The following is a 19705-nucleotide window of genomic DNA, read 5'->3' as shown; positions in this document are numbered from 1 at the left end:
ATGAGCTCCTTAACATCAGGTCGAATCAAAAGGATCAGGAAGACAATATTTACAATATTGGTGTGATGTGGTTCATTTATTGTATCCGTGAATACTTGTACTGTACTCTATAGTGGCCCCAGTGATCCGTAAATACAAACTTTCCATTCTGCAACTCATGGCTTTAAAAGCACACAGCCAAAATCAGCTACTGCTTCTTAAGAATTACATGTGAAGGAGAAATGATGTAAAATGTGTGCCAACACGTTGAAAGGCTGAGACCATGATATGTGTTGACTCTGGGGCCAACAGAGATATAACCTTGTTTATGAGCAGAGAAGAACCAGCTGACAGTGAGTGTAAGTCAATGGAGGCCAGCCCACTCAGAGATCCACTGGTGGGATGCATTTATCAAGCGATGCAGCGCCTCAGCAGTTCAACTCTGCTGTTTGGGGCCAAGGATAACATCAATAAAGTTACTACTAGAACAAAACCTATCCAGTTCCTTTTTTGTTGTGCATATTTAATTGAGAAGCACAATGGCAGAAACCTAGACGGATTACTGAAACATGGATAAGCATCTTTGTCACCATCATGGTAACTGTTGCACTTAAGATGCTTTTTCCCGCCTTTTCTATTGTCATATGCCCTTTCATTGTTAGGTAAAGTAGACCACAAGAAGTTACAATGTAAAAGCAGACTGACACGGTTATAAAAAAGTGCATTTTATTAAAACAAAATGCCTATTTACAAAGGAGAATAAAGAAAACACTTGTACAAAGGCATTGTTCATTACAAAAGGGAGTAATGCTTACATAACCAACTTGGGAATGGCAAATTTGCATCACAGCTGCTGTTTTACAGTACCAAACCTGCCCGTTTTAATTCCTCACATAGAACGGAAAGGAAAAAGACATTGAAGATAAAAGTTTTTTTAATACTGGGTACATACAAATGGTTGTTTCTTGTAAAAAAAAATAATAATTAAAAAAAGTCTATTAAATGTTTTTATGTAGATCACTATTTTAACATTTCAATCAGACTAAAATGTATTCACATGATGGATTTCCCCCGTAAATGTAGAAAAATAAATAGAAGTTGAACAACAAAACATTCAATAAAATATTCTTTGTATTTCATTGTAGTCTGTCATTCTGGCAAATTGTCTTCAAGTTTGACAGGTCATGTCAGAAACCTTTCCACTTGATTCCAGATAGTGTTTCCTAATGCCCAACCTTCCGTTTCACAATCCATTAAACATGTCAGTGCCATCTACAGACAGGTCTATCAGTATATAATGTCATTTTTCTGCACATCTTCTCATCCGGCCTTGCGTTCCTCTTAGAGCCATGGGTGCCATGCAGGGTCCATGCGGCACAGGTTGTCCAGGCTGTTGGCTGCAGCGACCAGAGTGTTGACCTTACTCTCGCCTCCTTCGAATTGTGCCAGGTTATGAAGGCGGGTCATGATGGCGGTGACAGCTTTCTGGACCAACGACACGAGCTGCTGAGAGTCCATGTTCTCCGGTTGGCCAGCTGGAGACAGGGGCATAGAGGTGTCTTCCTGCGTTTTCTTATGCCAAGCGATGATCTCATCTCGAATGACAGCTTTTAAAATACCGTCAACCTGTGGACATAGAACAGATGGAAGATTAAATGGCCATTCAATTAAAGATATTAAAAACTACAATATAAATCAATCCAAGCCACATTGTCAAGCGATAGATATTCACAATCAGTTTAGCAGTTTCGTGAATATTGTTATTTAACTCTAAATTACACTGTGCATAATCTGCATTATAGAATTTTGAGAATTCTTCAGTTAGTTGATAAAACAACTCCTTTCTGGGAATAGTCTCACATCCTGGGAATGACAGCAATCAAACACCTCAGTTTATAGTATATAAAAGGTCAATGGCAATCTTACGATATACAATTAAAGTTGCGCTGTTAACTCAGGTTCAGGGCGGGACAGTTCTCTTTAGATAAATGTTGCCATGCTGTTAGCAGCTCATTATGGTGACAAAGAAGTTAAATGCATGACCATGAAAAAGCAGGATGGGACCAACACTAGCAATCATCACCTAACTAGGTACAAACTATTCCAAGGCTTACCTTGAGACTTGGAATTTGAGACGGCACTAAACTTTTTATGGTTTAAGGTTTCACTATACTTGAGCAGATGATTGCTAGCCGTTTGTTTGTTGCTTTCGTTCCATAGAAATTTCCATTTCCTTTGGACCACAAGAAAAAAAATCTGGGTTGTGGGATTTTGGACTTAATTAGTTCACACAGTGTACTTTGTTTTTTTTGCCCCTTAAGAACTGTACTTTTCCTCCACATCTGTGCGACTATCAATTGGATCTATACATAGACACACCACACGTCTATTATTATGGCTCTACTGCTGCAACTTTGTTTTCCTTTTTTGTTCACTGTATTGTTTAGCTGCCTCTGAGCACTCTCTAGCTTTATTTGAGCACAAACGTTTACACAGCAAAAGAATAATTAACTTTTTTCAGGGGAAATACCTTGAAGTTTGGTTGTGCAAAGCAGCGTGCCACTGCGATCATGGAGGCTGTGAGGGGCCCAGAGACACCGATAGTGGTCAAGAACTCAGAGATGTTGGGAGTCAGGCGGAAAGGAACAGGCCGATTAGCATCCAGGTCCCCAGTGGCATCATTTATGTCAAAGCGAAAGTAGGAGACATTGAGTTTGCCCGTGTCCTAGAGGCACAGACAGAAATGAGGGAAATGTAAATGAGAACAGACAGGATAAATACAGTAACCACAGTATTAAAAAAAAGCTTTTGTAAAAAATACACTGGTTTTCTTTGCATCCCTTTTAACTCATTTCAGAGGAGATACTAAACAAGTCAAGACCATAGAAATCGCTGCTATTATTGATCTGCCTGGCCAGACACAGTAACACATCAAACTATCAGCAGCAGAACATCTATAATCCTCAACATACTGTTCTCTGGGCCTAGGCTCCCTGCTGACTTAAATATATACCACCAAGTTTTCATCTTTAAGCCTGTATTTATGTGTGTGAAGACTGCTACACGAGCGGCCAATCCAGAAAGATAAGCTTCCCTATATGAAAAGGTGAGTGGCTGTGACAGCTTTATAGCAGAGAATTTCAATCCTGCAAGTGCTGCCTCTTCTTCTCAGTTTCGCCTCTTCTTCTACTCCTCCTCCTCTTATCCCGAGGCTCTCGCTGTGGTTTTCTCCTCAGGCCCCAGAGGAGGGCAACACTGTAGCGGGCTGGGACACTGGCAGCCCCTAGAGGCTCTGATAAGCCTGGCTGCAGGGACAGCACTCTGAATGCTAATAGGCTAGTGACCAACTAGCGTCTTATTTTAGGAGCTGGTATACACCTGCAACATTAGGCTGTCACATTAAAATGACCAAAGTCTCAAACTAGGACATTTTTTAGAACTAGTGTCCAGTAACATACAAATAGAAAAAATATGTCTAGTGATTATAAGACTGAAGCAACAAACCCAGGAGTGCAAGTGTAAAGCAAACAAAGTAGTGTTTCTTTGTAACTATTCATGGTTTGAAATTTTCTGGGGGAAAAAGGGCATACATTTTAGAAGTACACAGATGTTACAGCTGTGATGTCCTGTCCTTGCACCATATTTGTGATTTTGTGGTTTTGTGTACACATCCCGCTCCATAATCCTCCTGTGTCTAATGGGATCTGCTGTGTGGAACAGGCAGAGAGGGGGCTTAATACCAGCGTTTAGCTGCCCAGAGGAACGCCTGTCAGCAAAGGCCGATTAGGATCAGAGGGGAGGAGTGGCCAACTGACACAATCATCTTTAATAATGACTTTGAGAAAGCCGTCTCCAGACCCCGGGCACCAGACAGAAAGGCAGAGGCGCTCACACAAATGCGCAGTCTTCAAATTGAAACGTCTTTGATAGCTGTTGAGTGCCAGCACTGAATATAATGTTCTGTCAAAACATTCTTGGCATTGACGGGCTGAATGACTGATAGGCCATGTGTGAATGTCATGGGGGAGAATAGTAATTCATACGAGCAGATATGGAGGGAGTGATGGTGATCTCTTAATGCATCTATGAGTGTGGATATCTATTGGATCAGCCATCGTCTCTGAGCTTCCACTTGACCTTGACACCAGGATTTTAGTGGGTGTTACCTGTGCTATCTGCAGCATCTCTGGGTTCAGCCTGTTGAGGTGGAGCATGAATTCAGCCAGACCAATGAGCGCCAGCTGGATGGTGAACATTTTACGGAAAGTCCAGTAATCCGTGGCGTTGGGGAATGTGTGAAGAGCCCATTCCTTCAGCATGCTTCGCGGCACCATGTTTCCTTGGACCTCTTTTAGGATGTCCCGCAAGACCTGGAGTGAAAGGGTGAACAAAAAAAAGGTATTGAATTGCGTTTAACTGTCAATGTATCCATCAATGTTGGATATGCTACTGTGAAGCCTTATCGTGTTTGCGCGGCGGCATGTACCTGGTGGCTGGCCTGCGTGCCCCTGGCCTGCACAGTAGCCAGGCGGTCGTAATATCTGGAAATGGGGTTGTCATGCTCGATTCCCTTCTTGGCACAGCGCTGTTTGTAGATTTCCACCAGTGACAAAGACGAAGGGTTGTCCTCCACCAGCCGCATCTGGGGTGACACTGCCACCACACGGGGCACTGCAGGGGGCAGAAGATGGAGGAAAGAACATAAGAAATGTGTCAGGAATTGCTGTAAGGTATATCTCACATCCTTTTCTTTTAAATTTTGGTTTTAGACTGTATTTTTAAGGGGGGGGGTGAAGAGATGGGCAAGACACTCAACTCACGACACAATTATTTTAATAGATGACTAGCCAGCGATCATTTTTTTTTTTCAATTGCTGACCATTCTATTTCTATTGACATTTGTATTCATTTAAAAGTAGGAAATAATAGGAAATAATGGTAACTGAAGGCACAAACAAATTAAATAATGAATGAAAATCAGAACCAGTTTGTTCTTTAAAAACATTTTCATTTAATAATGCCACTGTCTTGGTTAATATGTATTTTAGAGATTACAATAATAATAGTCATAGTTGTATTTTGATAATAGAGCAACACACCACTGATCCCGAAAATGTATTATCATTTGGTCCGGCAGATAAAATCATATTGTGCAGACCAGTAAGGAAGAAATGAGCTGGCAGGGACTGTAATTCCCTGTCCGTATTTCCTTTTAAACAAACCAATCAAGTGTGTAAATGTAGAGTGGGCAAACATGTGGGTGGAGCTGAACATTGGGGAATGACGAGAGAAGAAATTGTGCTTGCAAGCCAAAAGAAACGTACAGTGGGCGAAAGGGACAGTGTGGGAATAAGTGGGGATTGTGGCAGCCAAATAGCCACCCCAAAGATTCCTAATGTGTCGTAACGCCGCCAAGATAACTCAAAATGTGATAATAAAGATGCCAATGACACCAATATCAGCATGTCTGAACATGTAATAACAAGAACAATGTCTAAATAAGGTCTTAAATCTGGTATACACACAGACTAAAAGGAAAATTAAACCAATAATCAATTGTGCTCTTACCAGTGAAGAATAGATGTCGCTTGGTGGTTTCTTTTCTCTTCTCCAAACAGGGGTTGAGGAGGCGGAGGAGCTGCAGGACCCTCTCCTCTCGACGAGACTCTGTCAGGCATGCGTCGTTCATCACCAGATATGGGTAGATCTTGCCGTTGTGGCCGCGGATGTAAAGGCGGCGTGCAGCGGTGTTGTGTTTCTGCACAATTTCCACCCTGGGCATGAACCTGGAGACGCAATGGAGAATAAAATGACGAGGGAGAACTTATTGTGAACAGTTTTGTCACCATCTAATATCGTTGTGATGATCGTTTCACATGTGGTTTCTCTGTCGTGGATCTGGCTCAACTGCCTTTTAAAGTCTTTTTTTCTTTCGCGCCACACTTGCCTGGCAGCTTGTAGATCATAGCATGCTTTAATTTCTCATTCTGCTTACTAAGGCAGTGTGTGCAAAGACCATACCTGGCAATTTTGATGTAGTAGTGCGTAGGTTTGGGCATGAGGAACTCCCCGGGGATCTCCACCTCAGCTGTCTGCGCCGAGAAGTTGCTGAGGAAGCGGCATTTCTCTTCGATGAGGAAAAACTTGGGCAGCTGCTTGGTCTTGGCCTCCAGGATTTTGATCCACTTCTTGAGTTTGGAGATTAGGTTGTGAAGCTTCATGGAGCCGGGAACACTGAAGTCAAAGTCTGTTAACACAAAGATTTTTAGTATGATCAGTATAGTACTTCCCTTATACTCTCAATCTAGTGTTTGTGAAAACAACTCGACAAAATATAAAACATTTTGAAAACGGAATGAAGGGAAATTATTATCAAACTTGAATGCAAACCATGGTGCATGCTGAAAAATCAATCAAGAGGAGACAGTATTATCAGCCATTGACATATTTTTGCAGCAATATAATATTAGTTATGTTTTCTTCCTGTCCTTCTCTTTTTATTTAACAATACGAGACAATTAAATGTGAACTCTACAGAAAAAAAAGACGGGGCTGGAGTAGTAAACCTGAAATGTACAGCGGGGAAGCCAATGCGTTATTTTCTCATCTGCCCTCAAAATACCCTTCAGCAAGGCATTCACCAAAAGTACAAGACCGTAACACAGAGGGCGGCTCCCAGGTGTGTTTTAGAGTGCAATGTCTCACCTCCCCAACAGCTATAAATACTGATTCTTACTAACCTTGCCAAATGAAATCGGCCATGGGGGTAAAAAGATAGACAGCCAGTAAACACAAGTAATGGAGCTCAAAGGAAGACTTAAAATAACCTAAAGACCAAGTAAAGAAATCAACATTTGAGCTTTAATATTAGTTTTGGGTATTTTTAGGTCAGACGCAGAGGAACTGAGACCACTAACAGGTAAGATTAATTAAAGTGAGACTTGGGTATTTGCTTTCGCTTTATATACACACCAAGAAAAACAAAGTGCATCTTGTTTGCACAGCCATGACCTAGCGAGTAGTGGTAAAAAACTGTTGTGGGTTGAACTCAAAATAGTTTTTATTTTGAGAACACTTTTAGTAGTAGTAGACTAGTTCACACATTTACATGGCATTGGTTCAGGTGGTGTAGGTTGGCAGGAAATTCCAACGCAAATGGTGATTGTGCCTCTGGGCAAAAAACCTGCCACTTGAATAGAGGATTTTTTTTCTGATTTGAGAAATCTGCGACTGTTGGTCCCTTTTTTTTTTTTTTTTAAATGTGCATGCGCACACTCAAATTGCCAGAGCTTTTCAATGTAGATTATAAATATTATACCAGATTTGTGAGCTGCTACATTTTCACTTTGCCCCAAGTCACACTTGAAAAATATGTCTCTATATCATTGGGTTCTTACCAGGTCAAAATAAAGGTTAATAAATAGATAAACAGACAAATAAATAAAACTCCTAGGGTGAACAATATCAGTCAGTGTTCAAATTGTACCGAAAATATAGTGGTGAGCTAGAGCAGTAACAACTGAAACTTGGGCAAACCAAGATGTTTTTCTGCTCCAGAGTCAGCCCCTGGGCATCTGGAACCTGACCACACAAGCACTGCCTGCACCATTACACTGTGCTCTATTGTACCTCCTCGAATAATAATTAATCCGTGAAGCTACAAGGTCCTGCCATTTCAAAGCTGTTCAATTTATTCCACAGTGAGACCTCTTAATACTTTAAATACCGTAAGGCCTTTAAAAAGAGCCAATGTTCTTTCCCGAGTGACCCCATTTTGCTATCCGTCCATCTGCAGTTCACCTGACCCAATAGCAGGGGGTGGAAACTAACAGTCCGGAAATTGCAACCCAACAATAATTCAACACCAAGTGTAAAGTGGCACATACAGTGAGTTAAGTAAGTATTTGAACACCCTGCGATTTTGCAAGTTCTCCCACTTAGAAATTATGGAGGGGTATGAAATGTTCATCGTAGGTGAATGTCCTCTGTGAGAAACAGAATCTTAGCAGCATAAAGACACCTGTCCACCCCACAATCAGTCAAACTCCAGCTACTGCCATGGGCAAGACCAAAGAGCTGTCGAAAGACACCAGAAACCAAATACTGTACTTTTCGGACTTTAAGCCTCTACTTTTCCCCCACGCTTTGAACCCTCCGGTCATTATAACTGCAGTAAAAATCTATAAATTAGACGCACAAACGGTCACAGGGGGCAATCTAGCAGGAAGTGCAAGCATTTGACACACTGAAGAAGACGTCACTGTTCAAGGGACACATCATGTTTCTATATTTTAAGCTTCAAAATGCAGTGTTTTATTACAACCAGACTTATATTCACAGATAAATTAGTCTAATGAGGACGTGAATCTAGACACGGATAAATGGCATTTACATGCGGTCTGCAGTTTAGAACCTGCTGCATTGAAATAAAACTTTCTTGGCCAGACCTGACTCACGAGTCAAAAGACAACTTGTGGATCACTACCATGGATTATATTTCTGTGTAAATATCTCATGTTACAATGTAACACTCAAGATAAGTACGAACTCAGGACCAGATGAACCAGGTGTGAAGACAGTTTGTTAAAACTTCAAACTGATGTGTGTTTTATTTATTTATTTAATCCAACTCATATTCACAGAGAAATTAGTCTAATTAGTCCTGCAGCGGACCGTGGGTGCCCCGCGAGACCCCCAGTTCAAAAGATGCATCACTACCGCACTTCTAAGTGTAAATATCTCATGTTACAATGTGGGCACCTGCGGTTTATTAACAGGTGCGGTATGTGTACAAGTTTTATTTTATCCATACATTTTGTCTGCAAGGCTTTTATTCAGGAGCGCTGTATACCCGAAAAGATTCTCTCTGACAGTGGTAACGTACCTACAATGAAAATTTCAGACTCATCCATGATTTCTAAGTGGGATAACTTGCAAAATCGCAAGGATTTCAAATACTTATAGGACATATTCTACATGTAATAAAGAAAAAAACTATTGAGCCCACTGAGCGGAGCCCATGGTGTTTACAGCAGAAAAGTCTAAGAGCCTTGTAAAGTGACAGCCATGGAGCAAGTTATTTTAAGTTTCTCTGAAGTTCTCATCTCTGACCCCTGCTCTGTAACTAGCAGGAGAATGAGGATGCAGAGAAAATGTGTGGAAAATAGCTAAGCTGCTCTGTGACCTGTGTGAAACTCCTGTGGCCTACCTGCCCTGCTGACAGAGGGAGGGGAGGGCACTGCAGCTCTAAATGATGGTTCAGGCAGTGGGCCACTTTCACAGGACCGCTATTCCCCCACGGACTGCCCCATAACTGTCTTGTTGCGAGTACGAGCACGGTCGGACTTTTCAAGGTTACTTTAGCAGAATGAATGGCAGTGAGAGCATAATAGCATCAACTGTGAAGGTTCACATTTAAAGGTTATGATATGAAAATATACCGAAGGAAATTAATTTCATTTAAAAATATGCTTGCAGTTTTGTATGAGAAATTGCATTTAAATTGACACATTATTGAAATCCTGAAAGACACACTTATAACACAAGTGTCTGGAACAGATCCATTGCTAAAACAGTAACTCATGCAAATAGCATTGGCTGTAGTTGGATTTAAATGCCTCCCTGCTGCCAAATGTTATATGTGCACACATAAACCCATATTTTCCGGCCCACAAACCTTGTGAAAGCGAGTGAGCGCTAACGTGGAGCGGGAATGGGAGCTTGGCTGCACAGCAGCTCTGTAAACCCTGTTTGTTCCGCTCAGGGAGTCTTGTGTGGTTTGGTCACTGTCGGCGCAGTACGCCATCGCAGGAGGGGATAGTGATGGGCCACAGCACCCACAGCACTTGGCCGGTCTCGGCCGGCTACGGTACACAGCTGTCATATCCACATCTGGGAAGATTCATTGGTGTGGGGCTCTAAGTCTCACAAACAACTGTTGTTAACTCAGCCAGGCCGCATGCCACTGCTGAGCTTGATTACTAATGCCATAAGACCTGTCTCTAGGCTTTTGTTTTTCAGCACTAAATCTGCTCATTTCTTCATGCTCCAGTACAATTTTTATGATTTTCAGTTCTGACTGTTCTTTAATGCCTATATTTTCTCTGTAAGTGACTGGATCATTTTCTCCCTAGCTGCTTTTCATTCCCTCTCATTGTCCTTCTCTATCCCAGGGCCAAACACATTAGCTCTATAGGCCACTTTCAAAACCAATGAAGAGGAAAAACACGGGCGCAGCAGAGGAGCAAATGCAGGAAGGAAGAAGTGCTATGTAGAAAGCAATGAACAGGACAAACTGGGATGTTAACTGTGATTGCAATTTAGAGAACATGCATGTGCAGTCTGAGGGAGTGAAGGCAGTGAGCATAAAGGGGGGTTCTATCATGTAATGTAGAAAATACACAAGCCTTCATATTCAACAGAATGGAGCCTTGGACCAAATCAGAGCGCCACATAAATACGCAACATTCCTAATTCAACAGGCCAACAATCATAATGACACATTATTAAAATGCCCTCTATTAAAATATTGGATAAATCAATTAAAAACACAGCATCATCAAACATATAGTGGATTTAAAAGTATTTGTACCATTTGTCACGTTATGACCATAAATTAAAATCATTTTGATTTTCCAGATTAAAAAAATTAAAAACACTTGAAAGAGCAGCGTGCCAAAGTATTCAGCCCCCTGAGTCAATAATTTGTGGAATCGCATTTTGCTGGAATTACAGCTGAAAATCTTTTAGGGTATGTACCAGCTTTGCACACCTTTTGCCCATTCTTCTTTGAGCTTGAGCTCTTTTTCAGTCAGATTTGATACAGAGCATTTGTGAAAAGCAGTTTTTAGATCTTGCCACAGATACTTGATTGGATTGACTGGGCCATGTTTGAAACCATTCCATTGTAGCTCTGGCTTTATGATGTCCTGCTGAAGGTGAGTCTCAAGACTTGCAGATGCCAACAGGTTTTCTGCCAAGATTGCCCTGTATTTGGCTCCATCAACACTAAGCAGCTTCCTTGTCCCTGCTGAAGAAAAGCAGCCCCACAGCATGATGCTGCAAACACCATGTTTGACACTGGGGATGGTGTGTTCAGAGTCATGTGCCATGTTAGTTTTATACCACCCAGAGTTTTGCTTTGAGGCCATTTTTTTTTTTTTGGACTCATCAGACCAGAGCACCTTCTTCCACATGTTTGCAGTGTCCCCCACATGTCATTTGGCAAACTGCAAAACTTTTTATGGCCGTTTTTTAACAATGTCTCTCTTCTTGACACACTTCCATCAAGGCCAGATTTGTGTAGAGCATGACTAATAGTTGTCCCGTGGACAGATTCCCTGTCCACTCGAGCTGTGGATCTCTGCAGCTCCTCCAGAGTTACCATGGGACTCTTGGCTGCATCAGATCAGTGCTCTCCTTGTTTGGCTTGTAAGTTTTGGTGGACGGCCATGTCTTGGTACATCATAGTTGTGCTATACTCTTCCCATTTCCTGATGATGGATTGAACAATGCTCCGTGAGATGTTCAGAGCTTTGGAACTCTTTTTATAACATAAAAATAAACATAAAAATCTCCACAACTTTATTCCTGACCTGTTTGATGGGTTCCTTGGACTTCGTGATACTTTTTGCTGTGGCTTTCACAGAACAGCTACATTTATACTGAGAGGAGATTAGATTACAAACAAGTGGACTCAATTTAATAAGGTCAACATTCAGTCTTTCAGCAATCATCAGGCAACTTTTAACAGCAATCTGTTGCCCTTAGGGAAGACGCTGAATACATTTGCACGCTGTACTTTTTCAGTTTTTTTTTACATACAATAAAATCTGGAAATCATGTATAATTTGTAAATACAATTTATTTAAGTTTGTGTTAGTTAACGTGACAAAATGTAGAAAAGTTTTGGGGTACGAATAAATTAGCAAGCCGCTGTAAGAGTATTATATTGTATTGAGTTTCAAAAAATGTAATGGCCTTTAGATACCAAACACACAGACCACCCAGTAGAATAAAAGTGAGCAAAACTACAGCATCTGCCCAGGGAACTGAACCAGCATCATACACAACTTAAATATTTTGCTTCAACCCTTAACTATATTACACAACAATATTGATCCAGAGTTTCTGCACATATAGAATCACTTGTATTAAAACTGAATTTATACAGTATTGTATAATAGCATTACTTGAGATTGTATTTGACTGGAAGTATAAAATGTGTGGCTGGCAAAAGGTAGGAGTTGCTTGTTTTAACACTAATCTCACCTTCACAATATGTCCAACATGTAAACGTGGTGGCAGTTTTGATTTGCAGAATAAACATTGGACATAACCACATATCCTATTATAACATTTACATTTAAAGGACAAATATTACGCATTATTTGCATTGTTATTAGCCTTTAAAGACACTCTTGAGTACCATTAGCCAGGCATCTCATATTTTAGAACAAAAAAAAAATGTTTTGAACAAACAATTACATTTGGATCCCTGCTGTTTGCCACGAGACTACCTGAATTCTATACATTTGAAGGCATGAAAAATTTCAAATTTGTATATAAAATCCACCCATTTAATGATAATTAACTACTTCGTTTGAATGTTCGATGCTCGGTTGGCACTCAATCTCCTCTTTTTCACCTATCAAGTCCACAAGCACATCACGCCACGCATCAGTCGGTCTTAAAACCATCAACTTATTCTTAATTCTCACTCTGTTTCCCCAACACACTGAACCGCACTGAACTAAAATGTTGTCGCCATTTTTTGATTCTGCCAGTGACCTGCAGTGACGGCAGGGGTCGGCCTTCAACACTCAATGAGACGTTCTCCGTTCGTGTTAAGTTTAATTTCTCTGCGGTTTTCGCAACATTTTCGGCTATAAAATATTTCTGGGAGCTCCAGTGATACAAAATTATTCAACACGGCACTTTTTTGGAAAAAAAAAATAAAAAAAAATAAAAATATATATATATATATATATATATATATGTGATGGGGGAAAAAATATTTGGCATCATTTTGACAAAATGTTGATATTTTACGGCAAACAGACATTTCTTTGCTCTGCCTGGCTGCAGAGGCAATTACACACAGTTTAAGATACACATGTTTTTTCATGAGGGAACAATATTGTAATTTAAAAATTAGCATAATATGTGTACATTAAAGGTGGTATGGACGATTTTTTTTCAGCAATTTTTTTTAATCATATTTCCTCGTGGTGTGGATAAATTATTTGTCCTGCCACGTATCAATCATAAAACGCACCTACCGCTCACCTGCAGCCGCGTCAGGCTCGTCCCCACGTCTCCGCGTGCCTAAGCGCATGGATCTATCATAATATAGTTCCCTCAGTGTACGGGGCAAAATGAAGACGGAGAAAGACAGTTCGAGCTGACGCAGAAGTGGACAGAAATGTACGGGAGACGAGCGATGCGCTCCGTTGTGCTAATAAACAAACGCACGTGTGTGTTGTATCAGTCCGCACGGGGGAGTGGCATGCGCACTTCCACCTGCGGTCTCAAATCGCCGAAAAATCGTCCATACCACCTTTAATAAGTCCAATGCCAATATTCTCACATTTTCTTTAGCTCTAAAATAAAAATCTACCATGGTTAGGAGTTCCAATTGTGTCATGTAATTGGCCAAGCTTTATAATGATTACATAAACTTAAGCAGTTACTAACCTGTTGTGAATTGTCCTTTCATCTTCTGGAAGACTGGGTCCTGAGCAGTGGCCTGAGCGCGACGTGCCAGTGACTCGGAGGCAGCGCTGGAGAACATTGTGGACACATTGGAAACATTCTCCAGGCCGACACCAAAAGTGCTAACGAGCTTCTTGACAAAGTTCAGCGTGTGTGGTGTGATCTTAGCGTCAGACACTGCACCGCTTTTCTCAAAGGCAACCGAATAGCACTTAGCCAGGCCCTGCTGAAGCTGCCTTAAGACCTGCGGACAAAGAGCAATATATATCAGAATTATTTTTATTAGCCTGTATTAGTAGTGGTCGTATTAATTAATAACAAATAACAACTGATGCCATCAAATTAAATAATACTTATTGACTATTAAAGAATTGTCATTGTTTTAGAAAGAAGCAGTTTTAAAACATTTTTTTTTTTAAACCAGGCCCATCATGCCATTTTAGTACCAATGTAAAATACTGTCTATAGTCTCTCCCTATAGTCTGTCTTGTCCTTGATGAGAAATAGAAAGAGATGAAGACCCAGCATGCGCCGGGCCTTGTCTGCCCAGTGGAACGGAGCATAGAGCCTGCAGCTGCTGCCGAGTGCCCCAAACTATCACAGATAATCACAGTCTCGCACACACCAACAAACTTCAGGAGCTTAATCCCTGGGCCCATCCTACACGCTCACCGCACCCATCCATCACCTGTCGGGGCTATAGCCTCTCACTGCCTCCATTTCAGCCAGTTTCCTTCCACCCACAGTCTCAGATTTACACGAGTAGAGACTGTGGTGCCTGGCTAAAACTGTCTGAAACACCTGCCTAAATGAAAATGTCGGACCAAATTCTCACCAAGATGAAACAAACACTGTCAAATACAATGCATGCCATTCAGTTGTGATTTAGTTTAACTAGCCTTCTCTCCTATTCAGGTGTATGTCCAATACCCATACCTGCACGGGTGTGCAGAGCAGACACTGTGCCGGTCATCTGGACACGCAGGTGGCACACCTCTGCGTTCTAACTAGTTTTCAGACATGCACAGATGCATGAGGTCACACGGTCAGTGTATTATAGTCTCTCTATCTGAAGCCTTTACCCCCAGGACAAAGGCTTTGTGTCTCCTCACCTCTTCATGCCAGTTCTCCCTGAACCACACCATCTGGTCCACGATGCCCTCAAGAGAGGAGAGCAAGGTGGGGTGCAGCTCCCTCTGCATGTGCATGATCCGGCTGCAGCGCCACATGGGGGCCGTGGCTCTGATGGGCCCAGGGTCAGAACCTCCAGAGTGGGGCTGGGCCCCCACCGAACTGGGCTGCTGCTGCCCAGAGGCATCTGAATGAAGAGCAGATATGGACCAAGCATTAGCACAAGCGGTGTATGCTAAAGAGAGCACTTTGAATGCTCCACATAAATATTCACTGAATACATTTAAATTATAATATATTTAAAGCAGCTTTGAGTGGATGGATATTCTCAAAGATCAGTGTACAGGGAGCAAGGTGCAAAAAGTTTCCCAAATCCCTGCACAATTGAAAAAAAATGCTTTTTGTCTTAAATAATTCTTACTTCAAAACAAGTCAGTCTCAATTTAAAGAATTAAACAGGGCAAATGAATTATACCCTAATAATATAAAAATTATGTTGTATAGGTAAAAGCAGTTTTACCTACCGATACATTTTACCTTGAAACAAAAAAAATTCTGGTTATAGGTTATTTTAGAGCGTGATCAAGAATCAACCATATATTTACTCACCACTTTTGTATCGCTCCCTCTGCTCGATCTTCAACGTCAAGTAAAGCGTGCGTATGGGGAAGTACACCGCCTGGGGGTACACTCGTCCCACCTAGCAGATAAAAGAGGGTCACCGATTACATTTCAAAGACTTCCCCTCAGGAGTGCAAAAGGGAGAGCAGAAAGAGAGGGGGAGAGGGAGAGAGAGAGATCACTGTGATACAGCCAAAGACCCACGCTCAGGCAGAACAGACTCCGTGTTTGAAGCTTTGAGTCCAGGGACTGTGGCGAGTTTAAAACATGTCATGGCTGAATTACTTTACTGAATGTGACAGATGATGAAACTGCCTCAAGACTTTTCACCAAAAGTCACAGGGATCATTGGGAGGGCTTAACGGTTGAAGGAGGGTTTGAAGATCCCTAAAAATTCCATGGACTTCAATAGTATGTGAATCTGATACAGGAAAAAACTACAATTATTTTTAGGCTAATTTGGATTTCAAAACATCTTACTTTTACAGTCAGTTCCATCTACAATTGAAGAAAACATGTATAACAATATACATTGACAAACCAATCCTTCATTGAATATTTACTGCAGTCAGCCAGAATGAAAACTGCCTTATGCAATAACAAGGGACTCATTTCAGAGGTAACTGGAAATCAGAATGTTACAGTAAGTGAAATCTAAAAGCTGCATTAAAGATGAAAGAGCAATAAAAGGCATAGTGGAGGCAGATTCACAACATCAGTACAGTAATGGGTAGATGAGAAGTATCTTGTATTAAGGTGCAGCTGAGGTTTGGCGGCTAGGGAGAGTGAGCGAGAGAGCGAGAAAGAGAGGGAAGAGGGCGAGCACTAGACAAGGAGAAAGGAGAGAGGTGTCTGAAAGTCAACACGGAGGTGCCGTAGAGATTGTGTGTTAACTTCTGATTCATCTTGCCGCCGTTCCCCGGGCGCTCTTCAGTGCACCTTCATCAATATTTCAGCATACGTTTTTCAAACTTCCCGCCGCCAAAGAGATGCACTAAATAATTCAAGCCCAGAAAAGGAGAGAAAGCCTGCCATGCATCGAAATGTGGCTCCACCTATGTATAAAGGGTTAGCAGAGGAAAAGTCTTTGGTTTTAATATAAGTATTGGATTTTAAAATATTGTTTTAAGTATAAAGTGATAACAAATATCTGTGACTGTTTTGGGGATATATTAATATAAGCCACACAGCTAAGCAAGTGAGTGAAAGTGCTGAAAAACAAGTAGGGCTTAATTAGCACAAAATGAAAGGGAGAAGATGCATGGCCTGGAAATGTCACTTAGTTTCGTTTCATTCCACTGCTGCGCTCATATTTATAAATGCATGCAAGTCCCAATTAGAAATATACAGGGAAATATGGGTAGCTAAGACACAAGACAGCTTAACGGTCAATAGAAGGCTATCTGCCCAGGCTTTCTTTTGTGCAAGTATATAAAAGGAGACATATTGTGTATTTTGATTTATCCGTGCATGTTTGAGTAATCCTGTATTATACTGTATACACTGCAACTGAGGCTTGAATGCGCTGAAAAGCCCTGTTTTCACCTACCCACTATCCCCGCCCGCTTCCCTTAATCAAGTTGTGGTTATTTGAAAATTAAAAAACTCAGTGACACATGTAGGGTACTAAAATGTCATGTAACTTTTAAAACTAAAAACATGTGAATGAAAACATATTTCTATTACCAAGCAGTTTAGATCAATAACGCAATTTAAAATAAACAAAATGTAAAATGCAGCATATTATGTCTCTTATAAGAATCAACAATGCTGTAATCTCAACATGTCATGAACATTAATTAACCAAAGCATTACTGTTCCATAATTAATTACTTGCAATTGTTTGCGTGTGTGCGAGCATTTACATAGAACAATCTAAACCGACGGGTGTCTAAGATATGGCCCCCCTCCGCAAAACATTTCCAATGTGTATTTATCCATTTCTGATTATAATTTTTGCAAGAAGAGTTCCACAATTCTGCACAATTGCAGCAGCCGCCCCTCCCCCGCTGTACGTCTGGAGCGTCTAGTACCTAGTGCCGAATCACACATAACTTTACAGATTTGACTTCAGCAGAGGTATAATGAGCGAGGAAATAGACACGTGGCTTTGGGAATCATGTGGTGAAGAGAGGAGACCGTTTTACTGCACTAACATGACAAAGTGAAGCTGCTGTGAGCTCTAACCGCCCAGAATCCTGTGTCCGTACTGATTTGATAGAAGAGCTGGACTTTGAAGAATGCACATAATTTGATTCACTACATGAATAGTTTATCATCACTAAGCTTGAACTGTAAAAATAGTGAGCTCATCTCGAGTTTGAGCAGCAAAAGCAAACAGGATGCATGAATCAGACTCAAATTCTTTCACATGCTGCAGATTTTTGCAAGTGTCCGCACAAATAACGATCACTAGGCTATATAAAGCTGTTTATTATTATTTTTAACCTTAGGCTACCCCAAATAAATTGTCTGTTTGCTGTAACCCGAGCCAACATTTTTCAAGTGGGTCGAACAGTAGGCAAATTCTTATTTTTTTTTTTAACTTTGAAGGCAAAAAAAAAAAGATACAAAATTTGCAATTTTTTGACTCGGAGTGACCGCCAGGGGTCAGGCTTCAACAGTCAATGACGGAAAACGTCTCTATCAACCCGATCGGGAGACTAAATCTCACGATTTTAAGATATTTCAATCGACCTTTTGTATGCCGCTATCCTTTATTTTGGTAGCGAAGGCGAGCGGGGGGAACATGCGGGGGACACAGGCGCCACCATGTTTGTTGTGATGACGACATGGCGGTTTAGGAAAGACCGGTCGGTGAGTCGGCAAAATAATTTAAAAATTTAAGATTTTGAGGTTTTTTCAACAAAATGCTGATATTTTTTTTTCAGTCGGCTAGTTTCATACCGGGTCGGTCGGGTGACTTTCGTGTGTGATGGTATAATGCTGTTCTCACAGAATCGAATTTATGACGACACAGTGTACTCATCCAAACTATCTGTGACAGCTCTGAAAACCATGTCCAAACACGCACATAGCTCCTCTACTGCTTCACTGGTCGACTTCTTCCAAGTCCTCACTACAGGTTTGGAGAGCTTCAGCCTCTGTCTGTACGTGGGGATCGGGCTACGGCGCGGAAGGCGTTGCTGACTGTTGTGTAACAGTGAGCCAGCGTGTTCTGCTCTCTGGTCAGGACTTTAATAAACTGTTTGTACTTCATGGATGAGATTCCCCTTGTTAAAATTGCCCAGTCTAATAAATAAGGAGTCCGGGAAGGTCTACTCAACACTCAGAACCTAGCGCGCACAGCGCCTCCTGCACGTTTGCGCTCGGTGGAACGTAAACAGCTGCCAGGATGAATGTGGCGAACTCACGTGGAGAGTAGAATGGTTTGCAGTTGATGAAAAGATATTCCAGAGCACGAGAGCATTGAGTGGGTTTACATACAAACGAAAAAAACGAATAGTTGGCTTTAATCCGATACAATCAGACATCTTCGTGTGCATGTAAACACCTTACTCCGATAGAAATCAGCCTTCAAAATCTTCGATTGAGACACCCAGATTATGCGGTTCTGTAATCGCACTGAAACTAGACAAGGCTTGTGCACATGCTCCACGGCCCACGCTGACATATGACCACGGAACAAAACCATACAAGGAAGCCGGTCACTTACAAGGAAGAACACAACCGCATGTGGCGTTCTTGTCTGCCTCTCAAAATCACCATGTTCACCAGGGTTAGCGTGCACTTATTCTACACAATAACTAACGCGAACATTACATACGAGATGAACAAAGCTGTACGACTGCTGTTGTTCGAAAATGCGCATGACAGTTGTTTATATGCGACGCAAAAGGTCAACCGGAATGGGGGGGCGTATTAGTCCGCTGAAACAACGCATATCGCCACCTAGTGTTAGGAAGACGACACGTTCTCGTCAGGAATTTGACTTTCTCGTCTGCATGTATACTTGGACAAGGACAGAGCTTGTCCAAGACGTCAAAACCGAATGTTATAAAAAACTTTTTTTTTTCGTTTGCATGTAAACACACCGATTGTTCGGAGATCATTGTCACATCTGAAGACCAGGCGTTGTTGATGTAAAAACAGACTCCTCCACCCCGTATTTTCCCTTCAGAGAGATCTCTCAGTCGGTCAGAGCGGAGCAGCTGGAATTGCTCCAGCTCCACGGCACAGTCCGAGATGAATTCGCTGAGCCACGTCTCCGTGAAGCACAAAACAGGAGATGAAGGAAAGT

At 41.5% G+C, this 19705-nt stretch overlaps 1 protein-coding gene across 3 annotated transcripts in view; it reads right to left on the bottom strand.

The window, feature by feature from the left end:
• Positions 1-688: 688 nt before the first annotated feature.
• trrap (transformation/transcription domain-associated protein) overlaps positions 689-19705 on the bottom strand; it is a 74290-nt gene continuing 55273 nt past the window's right edge. For all 3 annotated transcript variants that reach the window (XM_072456558.1, XM_072456559.1, XM_072456560.1), the window contains 9 exons: positions 15433-15523; positions 14805-15010; positions 13675-13936; positions 6001-6226; positions 5548-5765; positions 4466-4650; positions 4146-4349; positions 2510-2704; positions 689-1605 (listed from right to left, as the gene is read on the bottom strand). In XM_072456558.1, the coding sequence (XP_072312659.1) occupies positions 1321-1605; positions 2510-2704; positions 4146-4349; positions 4466-4650; positions 5548-5765; positions 6001-6226; positions 13675-13936; positions 14805-15010; positions 15433-15523 (1872 nt within the window). In that variant the 3' untranslated portion in view covers positions 689-1320. The remainder of the gene's footprint in view (positions 1606-2509; positions 2705-4145; positions 4350-4465; positions 4651-5547; positions 5766-6000; positions 6227-13674; positions 13937-14804; positions 15011-15432; positions 15524-19705) is intronic.

Source organism: Eucyclogobius newberryi, unplaced genomic scaffold (genome assembly GCF_026437365.1).
Source record: "Eucyclogobius newberryi isolate DKJ021-1_F unplaced genomic scaffold, fEucNew1.0.hap1 SCAF_20, whole genome shotgun sequence".
In the NCBI taxonomy this organism is placed as follows: Eukaryota; Metazoa; Chordata; class Actinopteri; order Gobiiformes; family Gobiidae; genus Eucyclogobius; species Eucyclogobius newberryi.
This window is presented reverse-complemented; position numbering and strand designations above follow the sequence as displayed.